Source organism: Elephas maximus, chromosome 16 (assembly GCF_024166365.1).
Source record: "Elephas maximus indicus isolate mEleMax1 chromosome 16, mEleMax1 primary haplotype, whole genome shotgun sequence".
NCBI classification, from domain to species: Eukaryota; Metazoa; Chordata; class Mammalia; order Proboscidea; family Elephantidae; genus Elephas; species Elephas maximus.
Window position 1 is genome coordinate 48,459,316 of NC_064834.1, and position 18,342 is coordinate 48,477,657.

The 18,342-nt window shown below is 41.6% G+C and overlaps 1 protein-coding gene across 3 annotated transcripts in view; it reads right to left on the minus strand.

Moving 5' to 3' along the window:
- The window catches only part of PIK3AP1 (phosphoinositide-3-kinase adaptor protein 1), a 130,256-nt gene that overhangs the window by 55,721 nt on the left and 56,193 nt on the right, over positions 1–18,342 (minus strand). For all 3 annotated transcript variants that reach the window (XM_049854849.1, XM_049854851.1, XM_049854850.1), the window contains 5 exons: positions 7,569–7,705; positions 4,908–5,052; positions 2,491–2,633; positions 2,228–2,360; positions 158–354 (listed from right to left, as the gene is read on the minus strand). In XM_049854849.1, coding sequence (XP_049710806.1) covers positions 158–354; positions 2,228–2,360; positions 2,491–2,633; positions 4,908–5,052; positions 7,569–7,705 — 755 coding nt within the window. The remainder of the gene's footprint in view (positions 1–157; positions 355–2,227; positions 2,361–2,490; positions 2,634–4,907; positions 5,053–7,568; positions 7,706–18,342) is intronic.

Consider the following 18,342-nt stretch of genomic DNA (forward strand, 5'->3'; position numbering starts at 1 on the left):
AGAGCTCATCTCTTAACCCTACACATACTGGTGATAGCCGGAAGAGGCACATGAAGACATCCTGGAGATGGAATCTGGCCATATCTTTGGTGAAAATGCAGCCCTAAGATCACATAGTATATTTACAATTCTGGGGCCACTCCCACCTCGACCTTACCACATACTCATCGATGAATTGCCGCAGGTCCCTGAAACCGTGCTTCTCAGCAATTGTGTTGGGGTAGTGGCCGTGCTTGTTGGCCACACTATATGCCTGGAGGGCTCCTGGACAGGTGAGCAACAAGGCAGTGAGGTTCTTCAGTCCATACTTTGCAGCAAAATGCAACAAGGTGGGCAGCTCCTCATCCCTCTGATCTGAAAAATTGCCAAAGAAAATTAAATGGACAGATAATCTCTTGTTTATCCTTGTTCCTGGAGACAAAGCTGTCAAGCCTACCATGACACCTAGTAGACAATCATTGCATGTTGGCTGGTTGACCAGCCATTTGATAGTTTTCTTAGTGGCACCACTGAAGATCATATCTTCGGATGACAGAGGAAATGATATTTTAATTAATTAGAAAATCTAATAATTAATATCATATCTTCTTTCTCCAAAAGGATCAGGGAATCCCAAGAAATAATATTAATTAAAGATGTGTTCTAAACTCTAAAATAATAGCCACAAAGTCTGTCAAGAATCATGTTTTGACCTTCTCTGCAAATGCCAGAGCACTTTAAAATTCTTGTTTTGTGCTTATTAAGGGAAAGAAGTCCATCTCTTGGCTCTTATCCCCAACTTCATAAAGATATGCTAAGTGATACTGGGTATGTTACTTAATCTTTCTGTAGCCTGTAGCTTTGAACTAAAAAAATATGTACAGACTAACTCAGAGAGATCTGGGAGGATTAATAAGATAGTATTCACCAAAGTCCTTACTTGGGAGAGGTTTTGAATGTTTATGGAAAACAAAGAACTCCTGAGAATCACTGGATCCCTTACTACTAATATCTAGCTATGACAAGTTAAACTCAACCAAGAAAACAGACATATCTGTGTTGTGGAGTTGGGGGACAAATCTTCCCCCCATGAAGTTTACTTCTAACACTAACAATTTTTTTTTTTTAATATGACAATACCAGCTTCCTATTCACCAGGGTATGATCCTCAGGATAAAGGGTCTGAAAGTATCCCTAGAGACCCATGATGTCAGGCTTATGACATGCTCTCCCCAGAGCTCCAGATTTAAAAACAGAGAATATTAACACCTGCTGGAAATGATGCAGGGCATTCCACAGTAGGAAAATGGGGAGCGGCAACAAGAAAGAAAAGGCCCCCAGGAGAAGGACTAGAAGGTAATGAAGCTTCATTCATATGGTTCTCTTAGGTTACGAAAGGATGGAACGCAGGCAGAAGGTCACCAGAGACTTGGGAACCATCTGTGCAGTACAACTACAGTGTGAAGGAACAGCATGTCCACGAAAGCCCCATAACAGGCATCTTGCTCACAGCACTAGGCCTCTCCCAGTTCCCAGCATATCACATGTTCACAAGAGGAGCCTTCTTCCTCATTAAACAAGTACCTGTACAGAGCCTATAATGAGCCAGACACCCAGGCATAGTCTCAACCCTTAATTGAGCTTATAGCCTAGCAAAGCAGACAGACAAAGCTGACAAGTGCTAGACAGAGGACACCCAAGATGCTGAGGGGGCCCACAGCAGGTGGATAAAACCTACCAAAGGTTCTGAGAAAGCCTTCCTGAGAAAGCACTCCCTAAGCTGCTGCAGGGAGGTAAAGAGAAGTTAGCCAGATGAAAGGCAACCAGGGAGGGAAAGAAGATACTGCATTCCCAAGAGTCAAGGAGGCAAGAGACCGGCAGCATTTTTGTTAGGTGAAAGATGGTCTTACCTTCCACAGAAGAGAACACAGAAGCCAAGAAGGGGAATGGAGAGATGAGGGCAGAAGCGCAGCAGGGGCGCCTTGAGAAGGGAATGTAGACTGGTTAAGGAGTTTGGACTTTGTCTAGAAGGCAAGTGGGAACCACACAGGATTTTAAGCAAAGAGGTGAAGTACTGAGACCTGCATTTTTGAAGAATCTCTGGCTGCCCAGTGGACAACGAGTCCTGAAAAGATGAACAGTAGAGCAGGGGCCAGCAGAGAGTATGTGCATGGGATGACTAGATGCTGAAACCAGCAAGCTCAAATCAACCCTTTCTCGGTTTTCTGAGTTTTGACTGTTGGCTTACTTGTCATCATATTTTCTTCTTCCAACTGGTTGATTCCAAAGAGGTGCAGTCCACTTGCAGGGATGTTGTTCTTCAGGGACTCGGTTAGCAGTTTATCAAGGGTCTCTGTGTTGTAGGGCACAATTTTAAAGGCCTGAATAAAAAAGGGAAGATAGTCAGATATGAAATCCATGTATCTCCCATCCATCATATTGGAGGCTGATGGACCATGAGCATTTCTACTACATGCCCAGAAATCTCAGGTTTCCTTTCAACATCCTTACCTGACACATGAACTCCACAGGGTTCGCAGCATTGGACAATAAAGTTCCAATTTCTTCCATGTCAGTATAATAGCTGATGGTGGTTTCACACACCACTAAGTCCCCAGAATATACCTTCAGAGAAACATTCCCAGACGAAAGGTCTGAACAGAACAAAAGATAGCATAAAAATGAGGTCCCCAGTGAGCCATGGATCAGGACATTACTGAAATGGTATATAAGACAAATGATGAGAACCTAAACCAGAAAAGCAGTAGACAGAAGAGGGGTATAATGAGTTGGTTGTGAGACAAGGTCAATTGGACTTGGTAACTGATTGGATGTGTGGAGTAGTAAGGGAAAGGGATACCTCCAGGGTGACTGAGGCAGAGATGGTGGTATGAAGGGGCTTCAAAACACAGTTCTGATCAGGTCGTCCCCTCCCCTTAACGGCATTCTCCATTGCGTTTCCCTAGGTGTGGTGCATGAACTGGGCTTGGCTAGCAGGGGAGCTTGGGTGGTACACAGAAGAACATGTTTCTTTTAATAGTTATTATTTATTCTTAAGTTTATTAAAATAAATGTAAATAGTCTATCAAACCCATGGTTTCATATATATTATTGCTTAGGACAAAACTAAAAAAATTTAAAGTTGGTCAACTTAAGTAAAAAATATTAAACAAATTATGATACATGGGGTAACCGAATAAGAAAATAATAAAGGTATAAAGAAATAATTAAAGCTTGAGAAACATGACTTAAAGGAAAAAAAAAAAAAAAAAGAAGTATCCAGGAAGAACAGAGGTTCAAGGAAAAGTGTTTGTAGATATACATGCTCCATTTTAATGGTGAAGAAATTACTTGGGGGCTGAAAGGAAGATCTTGGAACAGAGCTGGGGGACAGAGGAGCAAAGTAAGGGTGGAAGAGGAAGGTAAGCAGACCAGTACACGGGAGTACTCTGAGCTCTCTGTGTCTACAATTTAATTTTCGAAGGAGTTTTATCTGTTATTGTAGACCCAGTGCCTCAGTAAATAGGAAGGAAAGTTCAGTGGTGGCCAGAAGGTAGGAGAGATCCTGGGAGGCGGAACTTGTGTTTCTGGCTCCTTGGGAGAATCAAATTGATTCACTTGTTCTGCTGCTGTTATTACTAAGTGCTCAGCCCCAGGGCGGGATTCTACGGCACAGGAAGGGGTTTTGAGAGGGAAAGAAAAAATTAAAAATACACCAACCACAAAGATTCGATTCACAAAAGAGGAAATGCAACAAGTACAGAACATGGAAAAATATTCAACCTCACGGGTAATCAAAGAAATGCAAATTAAAACAATGAACTACTTTAAAAAAAAAACTATCAAATTAGCAAATATACTTATAATAATGCCTAAGTATTGGTGATGGCAGAGCAAATATACTTGATAACATTACTGTTTCAGGAAGCAATTAAGCTCTATTTTCTAAGAGCCTTAAAAATTATCACTATTTCAGCGATTCCATACTGAGGAAATAATCCTTAATACAAAAGGAAAAACAAACAAAAAAAAACTTGATGCACAGAGATACTTATTATATCATGATTAAAAGGAATAAGAAAATCAGAAATTATATAAATGTATGGCAAGGAGGAAATGGAAAATTAAAAGATGATACTTCTATTCAACTGAGGCTTTAAAAGTACAGGTATAAGATGCAGGTCCAACACAAGGGGCTGGTTAGGTAAATTATGGTCCACCCATACAATGGATTGATTACCTTACAACCATTAAACATCACATTGTAAAAGAATATTTATGAACGTGAGAAAATACTCACAGTGTACTACCAGGAAACAAAAGTGAGCAACAAGAAAGTATTAAGCTATGTGTACAGATACGGAAACATACAGAAACCAGTGATTTCCTTTGGGGGGGGGGTATATGAGTAATTTTCTATTTATTTCCCTTTATGGCTACTGTATTATTCAAGCTTTCTGCATTGAGCACACATTACTTCTGTAATAAAAATGTTATGAAATGGAAAGTTACAAGTCCATGTAATAGCATGGAGGTAAGGAGGGAAGGAAGGAATAAATATTACATAAGATTATATAAGGAAAAATAGAATACAAAGTAACAGACACTTTCAGAACAAGGCAAAAATGTCTGAGTGGTCAAGTATCAGATGGCTTTTTTTTTTTTTCCTCCCTACTCTTCTCTAATTTCAAAAGTGTTTTCATATATTAACTTTATAACGGTAAAAGTGATAATATGTCAAGTTCTTGTCCATCACACATATCCGTTTTTGCAACTTCTTTTTCATGTAAATAGAACATGTCGACCAAACCCAAAGCTTGGTGTCACTTTTCTCAGCTGCTGAGTAAAGACAGGAAAGGAAAAAGAAAGCAAGAGTGAGCCTCTTCCTTAATACAATGCCTAATCCAGAGGCAAATGGGGCTACTCACTGGGTGCCTTCACTGAAACGGTGTACTCGTTCTCCAGCGTGGCTTCCACCCGTACTGAGGGAGAATTCTCAGGAGAAAATTCTGCTTCTGTCGTCACTCTCTCATCCAACTTACATTTCACAATAATGTAGACCGTAGTTTCTGCCTGGAATGGGAGACTGGTCATTGTCCCCTCACCCTCCTAGACTCCCTGTTAGGGTGCTGGGCCCAGTGCTCTAGACCTACGTGTGTGCTCCAGGGCAGGGTGGGGTCTGCAGTCCAAGGCTGGGCAGCAAATTGTTTTCTACTGGTCCCAATGAGATAGGTTACAAACCCCTAGAGTAAACATTTATAAACCTTTATAGCAACTGAATTGAGTAATTTTATATCTGCTAAATCTGATAACAAGAAAAAACTGGGGCTTATATTTCATATGTCTTTTTATGGAATTTTTATACCAATTCTTTTTTTATTATTATTGTATTTTATAAAAGCATTAGTCTATAAACCAAAAAAATTAAAAAAAAAAAACAAAAACCTGTTGCCGTTGAATCAATTCTGACTCATAGCAGCCCTACAGGACAGAGTAGAACTGCCCCATTGGGATTAAGCCATGGCAGAATTGGAAATTAAAAAAAAAAAAAAAGTTCCTCACCACAGATAAAGCACTGTTCTAGACTAGACTTGTTCCTCAAAGTGTGGCCAAAGGACCAGTAGCATTGGCATCTCCTGGGATCTCATTAGAAATACAGAATCTCAGGCCCCACCCTAAACCTGCTGAATATAGTCTGCATATTAATAAGATCCCCAAGTGATTCTTCTGCACCTTAAAGTGTGAGCGGGGGCTGAGAGAAGCCCTCTTGGGCCCAGCTCCTTTTGCTGCTCCTGGCTGGGTAAAAATAACTTATTGGGGAATTAATTCTCCCTACCAAGATTTTGAAGACATAAGCACCAAGGCATTAAGCTATTTGGCTATTTTACCTTGCTTTTAGGATCTCTTGCTGAGCCTGCCAAATGGAATTACCTTGTTTTATTGTGCTGATTAAGCTCAAAAGTAGTCTTCTCAGTTTTGAACTGGTAAAGCTAGGCCCTCCAAAAAACAGGAAAAGGGAGATTTCTGGCCTTAGCTAATTCCCAGATGGTCATCCTAAGATTCTGCTCTAAAGTCCTCATAGTAGCGCTCCATGACAAGCACCATGAGGAGGGTGTGGTTAGCTGGGATTTAACACCAGGTGAAGGAGGTTGTGTGATCCTGGCTGATGGAGCCTGATGAGGCTGCAACCGCGTATGTCACTCCTGATACAGGCCCAACCCTGTCCCACCTGCTCCTTCTCCCAGGAAGCCTGTGGGAGCTAGATAGAATGAGTGCCTCTCCCCTACCAGCAGCCAGAACCCAACCCCAGCCCAGCTGCCCCAGGGCCTGGAGACCTAGAACAGGCAACAAGAGAGCCCTGGGTTAATGGGAAGCCAGGTCAGGAGGAGAGAAACCCTAGAAAATCAGAGAGGCATGTGAAGGGACTCAGTCTTTGGTTCCAAGCCCCTTCACCCACAGATACCCAACAGCCTCATCTGGGGGGCAGGGAGAAGGGGACAGCAGGAAGTAGCAATGGCCAGTAAGGAAAAGGAATGATGACTAAGTATAAGGAAAAAGGAATGGTAAGGACCAGCGGACTGGTGAACACACGTTCCATCCAAGGGGCTGCTCGGCCCCGGTCTCAGGTCAGATATTGGCAGATTCTGACTTAAAGTAAGCTGGAAATACGGATCTTTATGCCTCATTTTTAAAAACACTGCAGTCCAAATATGTCTATGTGTCAAACCCAGCCCAAAGCAGCAATTTGCAACCCCCATGTGGGGAGTCCTTGCCCAATGCCTCATAGCCTCAGGCTGCAGAAAACCACTCACAAGTGCAAGGAAGCCAGTGCTTCCTGTCCCCAAGGCACCACTCCTCCGACTACAAGGAACCCGTGGGGGCAAACTCAGTGAAGGACTTACAGCCATGAGGGAAGCATTATTGCTGCTCTGAGTTAGTATAAACATCACACATTTCTGATTAGGGAAGGAAATATAATGAAAAAACTATAAATACTACAGTGGGATTTAACTGACAGTGACACATCAGCCGGCCCATCACATTCAAGTCACTGGTTAACACACACCCCCACCCCTGAAAGTCTTAGTCATGCTATGCATATCTGATCCCTTTAACAAGTAATATTGGCCAGCGAGTTTCAGTCATCAAGCTTCAAGGTACCCAGCTATGGCCAGGTTGGTGGCCAGTTGATGGGAAAGCAATCCCTAGTTAGGGAAGTAGGGAAGGATAGTGGAAACCCACAGTAGGGAAGGCCAGGGGGGACAGACCCAGGCCTCCAACTCCAGGGTTGGCATGTCTACTAATGTTTGCGTCTCCCAGATGTTCTATTTTTTGATCCATGATATAGAAGTCTTAGATTAATGACACAAACATTCCTGGCTCATCTCACTTTGACTTAAAGGAGCTACATATGTCCAAGGCCTAGGTAATAAGGTTCCCAGGTAGATAATGTACAAGGGAAACCCTAAGGGAAAGCTGGGATTACACTGACGTGCAACCCGAGAATCTCATTCCTTTTATTGTAATGAATGTGTCCATTGTAAAGCCTATGTTCTGACAGTCATTTACCAGCACCATGGAGTGCCTACCCCACAGCGGACGCGGTCTGGCTGCACCACCATCAGGTTCCCAGGTGAATTCTCCAGTGGCAAGTTCTGCTGCTTCGAGTAGGGAAGGACCTTCTCGTCCTCAGTCTCGGTGTCGGTAACTGAGTCACAGCCAGAATCTACGGAAGAGAGGACAGCACTGAATGGTAACTAAAGGAAGGAGAACTAGTAGACATGTTTCACTCCATGAAAGCCCGAAATGTTACCAAATAGGAAATGGATTTGAATATCAAACAAATACAAATTGATGGAAGTGACTTGGGAAAGCATGAAAGAGGACCTAACGGGAAAAAGTCAACCACCACGTAGGTCACAGGGGTAGGGTGACAGCAAGAGGATGACTCGTGGAAAGGAAGGCCAAAAAATCTGAGGCAGGCTGCTGTCTGAGGCTGGCAAGTCTAGTCTCAACCAGTAGGCTTCCGGAAGCTTTATCTCCAGTTTTCCCTCAGGGCTGGGTTTGGTGGTTGTGGGGAAAAGAGGCCCCTTCTCTGCAGGTGAGGTCACGAAGGGGCTATCTATTTAAAGGTCATCTGTGAACATCAGGTAAAACCTGTGCTGTCCAGGAAGCCATTAGACTTTGGGGTCATGACTGACCAAAGCACTCCCTCTGGGAGCAACAGTGAAAAGCAATCATTTTTCACAAACCTAAAATCCGTCTAGCCAGGTTCCACATCACTACATGGCCAACACCTCTACTGTGGAAAGATTAGAGCACATACAGATTCAGAGAAGCTGAGGAGGGGATGAATGAGATGATGCTGAGACAGTATAACTGAAACTCACCAGAGGCCTAAGGCAGGGGCTCTTTTTGTCTCTCTGAGTGTGTGTGTGTGTGCGTGCTTTAGGTGAAGGTTTACAGAGCAAATTAGTTTCTCATTAAACAATTAATACACATATTGTTTTGTGACATTGGTTGCCAACCTCACAACATGTCAACACTCTCCCCTTCTCGACCTTGGGTTCCTCATTACCAGCTTTTCTGTCCCCTCCTGCCTTCTCATCCTTGCCCCTGAGCTGATGTGCCAATTTAGTCTCGTATACATGGTCGAGCCTACTGTCTTAATGTTTGTTTTATGGGCCTGTCTAATCTTTGGCTGAAGGATGAACCTCAGGAGTGACTTCAGTACTGAGTTAAAAGGGTGTCCGGGGGCCATACTCTTCGGGTTTCTTCAGTCTGTCAGACCAGTAAATCTGGTCTTTTTTGGTAAGTTTGAATTGCTCTACATTTTTCTCCAGTTCTATCCAGGATCCTCTATTGTGATCTCTGTCAGAGCAGTTGGTGGTGGTAGCCAGGCACCATCTAGATGTGCTGGACCCAGTCTGGTGGAGGCTGTGGTAATTGCAGTCCATTAGCCCTTTGGACTAATCTCCCCCTTGTGTCTTTGTGTCTTCACTCTCCCTTGCTCCAGACGGGGTGGGACCAGTAGAGTGTCTTAGATGGCGGCTCACAAGCTTTTAAGACTCTATACTAAGGCAGGGGCTCTTAACCAGGGTCCAGTGATTGATAGGCCTAACCCTGAGGTTGTGTGCAAGGTTGTATGTGTGTATGTGTGTGGGGCGGGGGGGACGACGCATGTGCACACCTATACTTTTCCAGAGAAATAGTCCAAAACTTTCATCAGATCCTCAAAGAAAGACAGGACTCCAAAATGTTTAAGATAGGTAAGAGGAGAGAGAAGCATCATCCAGGTCTTTTTCGGAGCTCTCTCTTGTTCATTCCTAAATCATTTATAGACAATCAGTCAAACGTGTCAGGCACTGAGGAGACACGAGGATGGATCAAGCATCAATCCTGCTTTCAAAGAGCCCATGATCTAAAAGTGCGGGGCAGGTGAGAGGTAACAGTTAGTTTGATTGATTCCTACAGGCTGGCCTCCTGGGAAGGAAGTGGCTTCCTGCAGAACAGGTAGCAAACACTCCTCCAGTTCAGAATGCTGAGGTGGTGGATCAGGCCCCCTCAAAAGCCATCACCACAGGCTTGCACCCAGGCTGTAGGCTATGCCAGGAGAAAGGCTGTGTTCCCATGACCATGAGTGCTGAGTTGGGGAACAGGGCTGAGAGCCAAAGTACCACCACATTCTGCTGCTGTAACTGTGAGGCATGGATGGACCCCAGTGTCCTGCTCAGGCCAAGGGAGGGGCTGGTGCTTCCCCAGTCATGCAGCTTAGAAGCCCCACAGCTTCAGGCCGGAGTCCTGTCCCACAGCCTGACACCTGGCTCTGATGTCCACAGAGTATGATGGGCACTGGGGAACAAACTCCTGCTGCTTTTGCCCTTTCCATGATTTCTCCCAAGACGTGAAATTCCAGAAGGCCTGGTGGAGTGCTGCCAGGCCATCTGACCTTGTTTGCATGACAGTAAGCCAGCAGAATCTAGTGCTAAGAGATGGGGCAAAGGACTCTGGGAGTTCCAAGGAGGATAATATGGTTTTTAGGTAGGCATCGCAGCCATCAATCTGCTCATTATCTCTCCTTTCCTTTGCAGTTCTACTGGCTTTGCCTCACTTGGTGCTAATTATCCCCCTGCAGAGGCTAACTACGGTAGTCTCTCCATCTCCCTACTCTCCAAGCTAAATCACCTGGTCTGTCATTTTCTCTGCTGTATCTGCCCTTTCCTAAGATGGTCAGAGCCCATCCCTATGGACAGAGCTATACATGCCACCCAAGCAACTCCCACCCAACACAGGATTCCACGAAGGAAAGAACCAAAAAGACCAGGAATAATTAATATTCTTCTTCTTGATGCTTATAGAATATCACATCAAATTTCCATTTCTTAATACTGATGCCTGGACATCCCATTTTTTAGTGTCCAAAGTTCTTCCTGGATAAGAAAATAACCTCATCAACTTAAAACATCCAGTTACTTACAACAGAAAGGCACTCCCTCGAACTACTTCCTGTTCCAGAATTGTTTAGAAATTATCCTGAGTGGCAGAAGTGCCAGGCACCAATTCTTGCTAACCATTCTAATTTATTACACAAATATTATCTCCTTGGAATGGACTCAAAGAGCAGTCCACCATTGCTTCAAAAAAGAAAAACCCTTTATTTCTCCCAAATTACTGACCCATTAGTCTGCTGGTCAAGGAATCAAAGTGCTAGTAAATGTAACTAAGAAAAAAATAGAGAAAATACAAAAATAAGCCAAGTGAGAAAGGAAAGATAACTACAGCTATGCAAAAGACTTTAGAAAAGGATTGGTATGAAAAACTTTATACTAAGAATTTTGAAAATCTCAATGCAATTTTTATAGAAAAATATAAATTATCATAATTGTCTCAAAATAAGTAGAAATCCGACTAAATCAATAACCACGAAAAAAAAAAAAAAAACTCCTCAGTTTTCAAATAAACTTTAGAGTATAAGCCATATACCTGTCATTGTAGTGGATTTATTTGGAACAATGTGCTTCTTTATAATATTCACTTTTCCTGTCTAGGAAAACTCCATTTATAGAGGTATTATGTCTAGCAAAGTTTTAAAAAATAGTGAAAGGTAGTCCAATTTTATAATAAGATTATAAAAAATTGAACAGAATGGACAGAGCAAGTATAACTGAAAGTTCAAAAAGAAAGTTTCATTTCCATAAAAACTTAGTATGTGAGAAAGAAAGCATTACAAATCAGTACAAAATGAAGGATGGTTGGTGAGAAAGATGACTCAGCAGATGGTGCTGGAAAAATATTAGCTAATAGGGTGGAGAAGTGGGGAGGAGGGGACTATTTGGATTCTTCCTAATTCTCATACACTTCAAAATAAAATTTAGATGTATCATAGATTGAAATGCAAAATAAAAATAAAACAAATTTAAAAACATGAAAATATGAGTGAACATTTTACCACTGGCTTGGGAAAAGATTTGTTCATCTGAAACAGCTCAAGAAAGGACAATCTAAACAAGCAATAGATTCAATGACATGAATTTAAAACTTAAGTAAACCACGACAAACTAAAAACAAAATACAAATGTTTATAGCAGGATTATTCATAATAGCCAAAAGATGGAAATAACCAAAATGTCCATCAACAGATGAATAGACAAACTAAATGTGCTATGTCCATACAATGGAATATTATTCAAGAAATAAAAAGGAATGAAATGCTGATACATGCTACAATATAGATGAACCATGAAAACATGTTAAGTGAAAGAAACCAGAAACCACAGACGACATATTATATGATGGTGCTTATATGAAATGGCTACACTAGGAAAACCTATACAGACAGAAAGTAGATTAGTGGTTACTTGGGGCTGGGGGAAACCCTGGTGGTATAGTGGTTAAATGCTATGGCTGCTAAACAAAGGACTGGCAGTTCAAATCTACCAGGCACTCCTTGGAAACTCTATAGGGCGGTTCTACTCTGTCCTATAGGGTCGATATTCCGACTCAGTGGCAATAGGTTTTTTTTTTTTTTTCAGGGCTGGGGTTGGGACGGGATGAGTAGAAGGGGTAATAGCTAAAGGGAATAGAATTTCTTTCTGAGGTGATTAAAATATTCTAAAATTGATTGTGGTGATGGTTGCACAAATTTGTGACTATACTAAAAGCCTTTAAATTGAGTGAACACATGAGTGAATTGTATGACATGTGAATTATATCTCAATAAAGTTATTACCAACCATAACCAATGGCAAATCACAAACTGGTTAAAAATTCAAAATAAATATGACAAAGGATTAATCTCCTTAATACATGAACAGATCACAGAAATCTCTAAGAAAACACCCAAAGCCTGATTAAGTAGACATTTCACAAAAAAAGTCATACAAGTTACGCTCCCTCCAAAATTAAAATATCATTCATCCTTACTAGTAATCACAGAAATGTAGATAAAAATAACACATTGCTCTTTTACTTTTTTCCAACTTGGTAAAGTGTACTCAGTGTGCTGTTTAAAGGTGCGGTAGGGCAGACACTCTCCATCGATGCTGAAGAAAGTGTAAACTGATACAACTTTTCTGGGAAGCCATGTGGCCACATACAGAGAACAAGAAAGCCTTTAAACTCTTCATACCTTTTGCCACAGGCTTCTACTTCCAGAAATACCTCTTAAGGAGGAAAATAGATGTTCGAAATAGAGACAAAGATAATGAACCAGGATGTCTGCAGAATCATTATTTGTATCAGTGGAAAACTGAAAACAACCTAAATGCCTGGTGAAAGAATATCTAAAAGGTTCTTTTCAAAGGGCTTTAAGCTTCAGGGGTAAAAGCTTTACACATTATGTTAGGCAAAAGCCCGTTGCCATCAAGTCGATACCAACTCATAGCGACCCTATGGGACAGACTGGAACTGCCCCACAGAGTTACCGAGAAGCACCTGGTGGATTCGAACTGCTGACCTTCTGGTTAGCAGCCATAGCACTTAACCACTACGCCACCAGGATTTCCTAAGCAAAAAAGCAGGATATAAAATTATCTTATATTGTATCTTACATTGTATGATCTCAATTATATAAAGACCTCTCTCCTCCAAATATAGCTCTCCTCTCCCTCCTTCCTTTCTTCTCTCCCTTGCTTTTTCTCTCTCTTCCTCGTTCCTTTCTTTTTCTCTCTTATGTATTTTCATATTTTTCACAGTGAGAAAGCATTACTTTGATAACGGAGGTGGGAGTGAAGAGGAAAAGTAGCAACTTAATCTACTGGCTAATCCTTCTGCCAGCGAGTGCAGCTTGACATAAATGAGATTGATCCTAACGGTGCAGCAATTGGCTGAGTCCCCAGCATTCAGGTGGGCCATATAAACCATTCCTTCCAGCACGTCTATCCGTTAAGTCACCTTTGATAGCTACTGACAGCTAACACATTTCAGGATGTCAGGATGTCATTCATTCTGCAGGGTAATTCTGCTGACGCTTACTGACGTGAACACCAAGTGCTCACACCACCTCAAGCCACAACAACCGCCTCCACAGTGCACAACCGAGAATGCAGGCACCTTAGCTGGGCCAGGGTCTGACCTTGAGCAGATTCAAAAAACAAAACTTGAATTTGCCGCATGCCAAGCACTCTGCTGAATCCACGTGAATGAAGTGACGTGTACGCACACCCTGCTGTAGCCTCCCACCATTTCACAGATCCTCAGACTCCATCCATCACACGTTGTTTGAGCATTGTTTGCCTCCAGTGGCGTTACTTGTGCTGTGTGCACCTTTTGTTTCTGTGAAAAAAATGGCTCCTAAAAAACAATTAAATGGTCAAAGCCATCCCTCAAAGGCTAAGAGGGAGTGAAAAGTGCTATTCACATGGCACTTTACAACTATTTACATAGCATTTACCTTGTATTAGGTATTATAAGTAATCTAGAGATGATTCAAAGTATAAGGGAGGATGTGCCTAGGTTATATGCAAATACTACGCCATTTTATACAAGGGACTTGAGCATCTCCAGATTTTGGTATTCGCAGGGGTCCTAGAACCAATCCCCTGCGGATACCGAGTGACAAGAGTATTCACTGAAGACACAGCTACAGATACTCCTTCGACATAACCAAACAACTTCTGAGATTGGTTTTCGGGGTTTGAAGGCTTAGGACCATAGTCTCATGGGGCAACTCAGTCCATTGGCATACTATAGTTCACAAAGCTCAAGGTCTGCATCCTAGTAAGTAGCATCTGGGGTCTTCAAAGCTTGCACGTGGCCATCTAAGATGCGAGTCGTCAGGAGCAAGAGAGTACAAAGGTAACCAAAATCTCAGAGAAGAAAGAAATCCACAGGGCCAATAGCCTACTAGAGCCACGGCCTCATCTACCCTGAGACCAGAAGATTGAGATAGTACACAGCTACCACCACTGACCATTCTGGTCAGGCTCACAATAGATGGTCCCAGACAAAACGGGAGAAAATATTGAACAAAAACTCAAATTCTTTAAAAAAAAAGAAAGAAAAAAGTCCAGACTAACTGGACCAGTTGAGACCAGAGGACTTCCTGAGACTGTCGCCTAATTCACTCTTTAAACCTTGAACCGAAACTATGCTTGGAGACCACCTTTTAGTGAACTAGCAGAGTGGCACATAAAATAAAGGATAATACCTGGAAGAACGGTGCTCTGCTAAATAACCATCTGTATGAGACCAAAAGGTCAATATTTACGTTAAAGCCAGGATGAGAAGATAAGGGGGCAGGGAAACTAGAGTAGTAGAAATGGAACACCCAGAACACAATTAAAAAGAATGTGATACATTGTGGAAAATGTAACTAATGTCACTGAACAAGTTATGTAGAAATTGTCAAATGGGAACCTAACTTGCTGTGTAAACTGTCACAAAAAACACAATAAAATATTATCAAAAATAAAAAACCATAGGATTGTACAAAACAAGGGTGAATCCTAATGTAAACTATAGACTTTGGTTCATCGATTATGACAGATGTACCACATGAATGCAAGATGTTAAAAATAGGAGAAACAGTGCTCAACAGGGAAAAGTGTATATGGGAACTCTCAGTAGTTTCGGCACAATTTTTCTATGAACCTGAAGCTGCTCTAAAACACATATTTAATTTTTTCTTAACATATTTTTTACAGCAGTTTCAGCTTCCAGATTATCAGGTAAGCGCTTAGCTGCTAACTCAAAGAAACCCTATGGGGCAGTTCTACTCTGTAACACATGGGGTTGCTATAAGTCAGGATTGACTGGACATTACCTGTCAACAAAAACAATACATTATAATCAGGTCCCGCCACAGGAAAAGGAAGCCCATGTTTGCGTTTGTGTTTGCAATCACTTTGCAGCTAGGTCATGCTGCGCTCCATGTCGGGCTAATGAGAAAAGAACAGAGGGGGCCGGCCAATATGTAAAGGCATTTGTGCCACAAGAACAAAAGGCTTCACCTGGTGGGAAAAGCAAGTCACTGAATCACCCAGGGAAGATGTGCCAAGCACTCTTGACAGAATCAGTGCCACAGGCTCCATGCCATGTTCGTGATGCTACCTCAAGAAACCGGCATTGTCTACTACTGAAAATGAACTGAAATCAACTCTTCTTTTGTTTATTTTATACCTGTATTTGTGCCTTGTCCATTTGTTTTGCTTTCAGAGTTGGGAAAGAACAATAAGCATAAGAAGGTAATTATGTTTATATGTATCTGTTATTGTTAGGTGCCGCCTAGTCAGCTCTGAGTCATAGCAACCCTATGTACAATAGAACAAAACACTGCCCAGTCCTGCGCCATCCTCACAATCATTGCTATGTTTGAGCCCATTGTTGCAACCACTATGTCAATCCATCCCCTTGAGGGTCTTCCTCTTTTTCACTGACCCTCTACTTTACCAAGCATGATGTCCTTCTCCAGGTACTGCTCCCCCTGATAACATGTCCAAAGTATGTGAGATGTAGTTGTGCCATCCTTGCTTCTAAGGAGCATGCTGGCTGTACTTCTTCCAAGACAGACTTGCTCATTCCTCTGGCAGTCCACAGTATATTCAACATTCTTCACCAACATCATAATTCAAATGTATCAATTCTTCTTCAATAATTGCCTAGCTTTCCCATGCATACGAGGCCATTAAAAATACCATGACTTGGGTCATGCCCACCTTAGTCCAAAAGTGACACCTTTTTGCAGCAGATTTGCCTGATCCAATACGTCATTTGATTTCTTGGCTGCTGCTTCTACGGGTGTTGATTATGGATCCAAGTAAAATGAAATCCTTGACAACTTTAATCTTTTCTCTGTTTATCATGAGGATCATCATTATTGGTCCATTTGTGAGGATTTTTGCTTTCTTTATGTTGAGGTGGAATCCATACTAAAGGCTGTAGTCTTTGATCTTCATCAGTAAGTGTTTCCCATCCTCTTCACTTTCAACAAGCAAGGTTGTGTCATCTGTATCTCAGGTTGTTAACAAGTCTTCCTCCAATCCTGATGCTGGATTCTTTTCATATAGTCCAGCTTCCCAGATTATCTGCTCAGCATACAGATTGAACAAATATGGTGAAAGGATACAACACTGACACACACCTTTTCTGATTTTAAACCATGCAGTATCCCCTTGTTCTGTTTGAACAGCTGCCTCTATGTTGTTCTATGTAGAGGTTCCTCATGAGCACAATTAACTGTTCTGGAATTCTCACTCTTTGCAACATTATCCATAATTTTTTATGATCCACACAGTTGCATGCCTTTGCATAGTCAATAAAACACAGGTAAACATCTTTCTGGTATTCTCTGCTTTCAGGCAAGATCCATCTGACATCAGCAACGATATTTCTTGTTCCATGTTTTCTTCTGAATCCAGATTGAATTTTTGGCAGTTCTCTGTCGATGTTTTGCTACAACTGTTTTTGAATTATCTTCAGCAAAATTTTACTTGTGTATGATATTAATCATAACGTTTGATAATTTCTGTGTTCTGATGGATCATGTTTCTTTGGAATAATCACAGATATGGATCTCTTGATAGCTGTCTTTCAAATTTCTTGGCATAGACTAGCGAGTGCTTCCAGTTTTGCACCCATTTGTTGAAACACCACAATTGGTACTCTGCCAATTCCTGGAACCTTATTTTTCATCAATGCCTTCAGTGCAGCTTAGACTTCTTCCTGCAGTACCATCAGTTGTTGATCATATGCTACCTCCCGAAATGGTTGAACATCGACAAATTCTGTTTTTGGTACAGCGACTCTCTGTATTCCTTCCATCTTCTTTTGATTCTTCCTGCATCGTTCAGTATTTTCCCTGTAGAATCCTTCAATATTGCAACTCGAGGCTTGAATTTTTTCTTCAGTTCTTTTAGCTTGAGAAATGCCGAGTGTGTTCTTCCCTTTTGGTTTTCTAACTCCAGGTCTTTGAACCTTTCGTTATAATACTTTACTCTGTCTTCTGAAGTCGCCCTTGTGAAATCTTTTGTTCAGCAATTTTATTTCATCATTTCTTACATTCGCTTTAGCTACTCTCTGTTCAAGAACAAGTTTCAGAGTCTCTTCTGACTTCCATTTTGGTCTTTTCTTTCTTTCCTGTCTTTTTACTGACCTTTTGCTTTCTTCATATATGTTGTCCTTGATGTCATCCCACAACTAGTCAGATCTTCAGTCATTAGTGTTCAATGCGTAAAATCTATTCTTGAGATGGTCTCTAAATTCAGGTGGGATATACTCAAGGTCGTATTTTGGCTCTCATGGACTTGTTTTAATTTAATTCAGCTTTAACTTGAACTTGCATATGAGCAATTGATGGTCTGTTCTGCAGTCAGCCCCTGGCCTTATTCTGACTGATAATATTGAGTTTCTCCATGGTCTCTTTCCACAGATGTAGTTGATTTGATTCCTGTGTATTCCATCTGGTGAGGTCCACGTGTACGGTCACTGTTTATGTTATTGAAAAAGGTATTTCCAATGAATAGGTCCTTGGTCTTGCAAAATTCTACCGTGTGTGATTTCCCGTGTCATTTCTATCACCAAGGCCACATTTTCCAAATATTGATCCTTCTTTTGCATTCCAATCACCACTAATTACCAATGAATCTTGATTGGCATACTTAAACAACATCAAAACAATCTGTCAACACTAAAAACACTAAAAAAAAAAACAAAACCTTGCTGTCGAGTCGATTCCAACTCATAGCGACCCTATACGACAGAGTAGAACTGCTCCACAGGGTTTCCAAGGAATGCCTGGTGGATTTGAACTCCCAACCTTTTGGTTAGCAGCTGAACTCTTAACCACTACACCACCAGGGTTTCCATGTCAACACTGAAGTTTCATAATAACTTTTTCTCCTTTAAAAGGGAGACCACATTACTAAG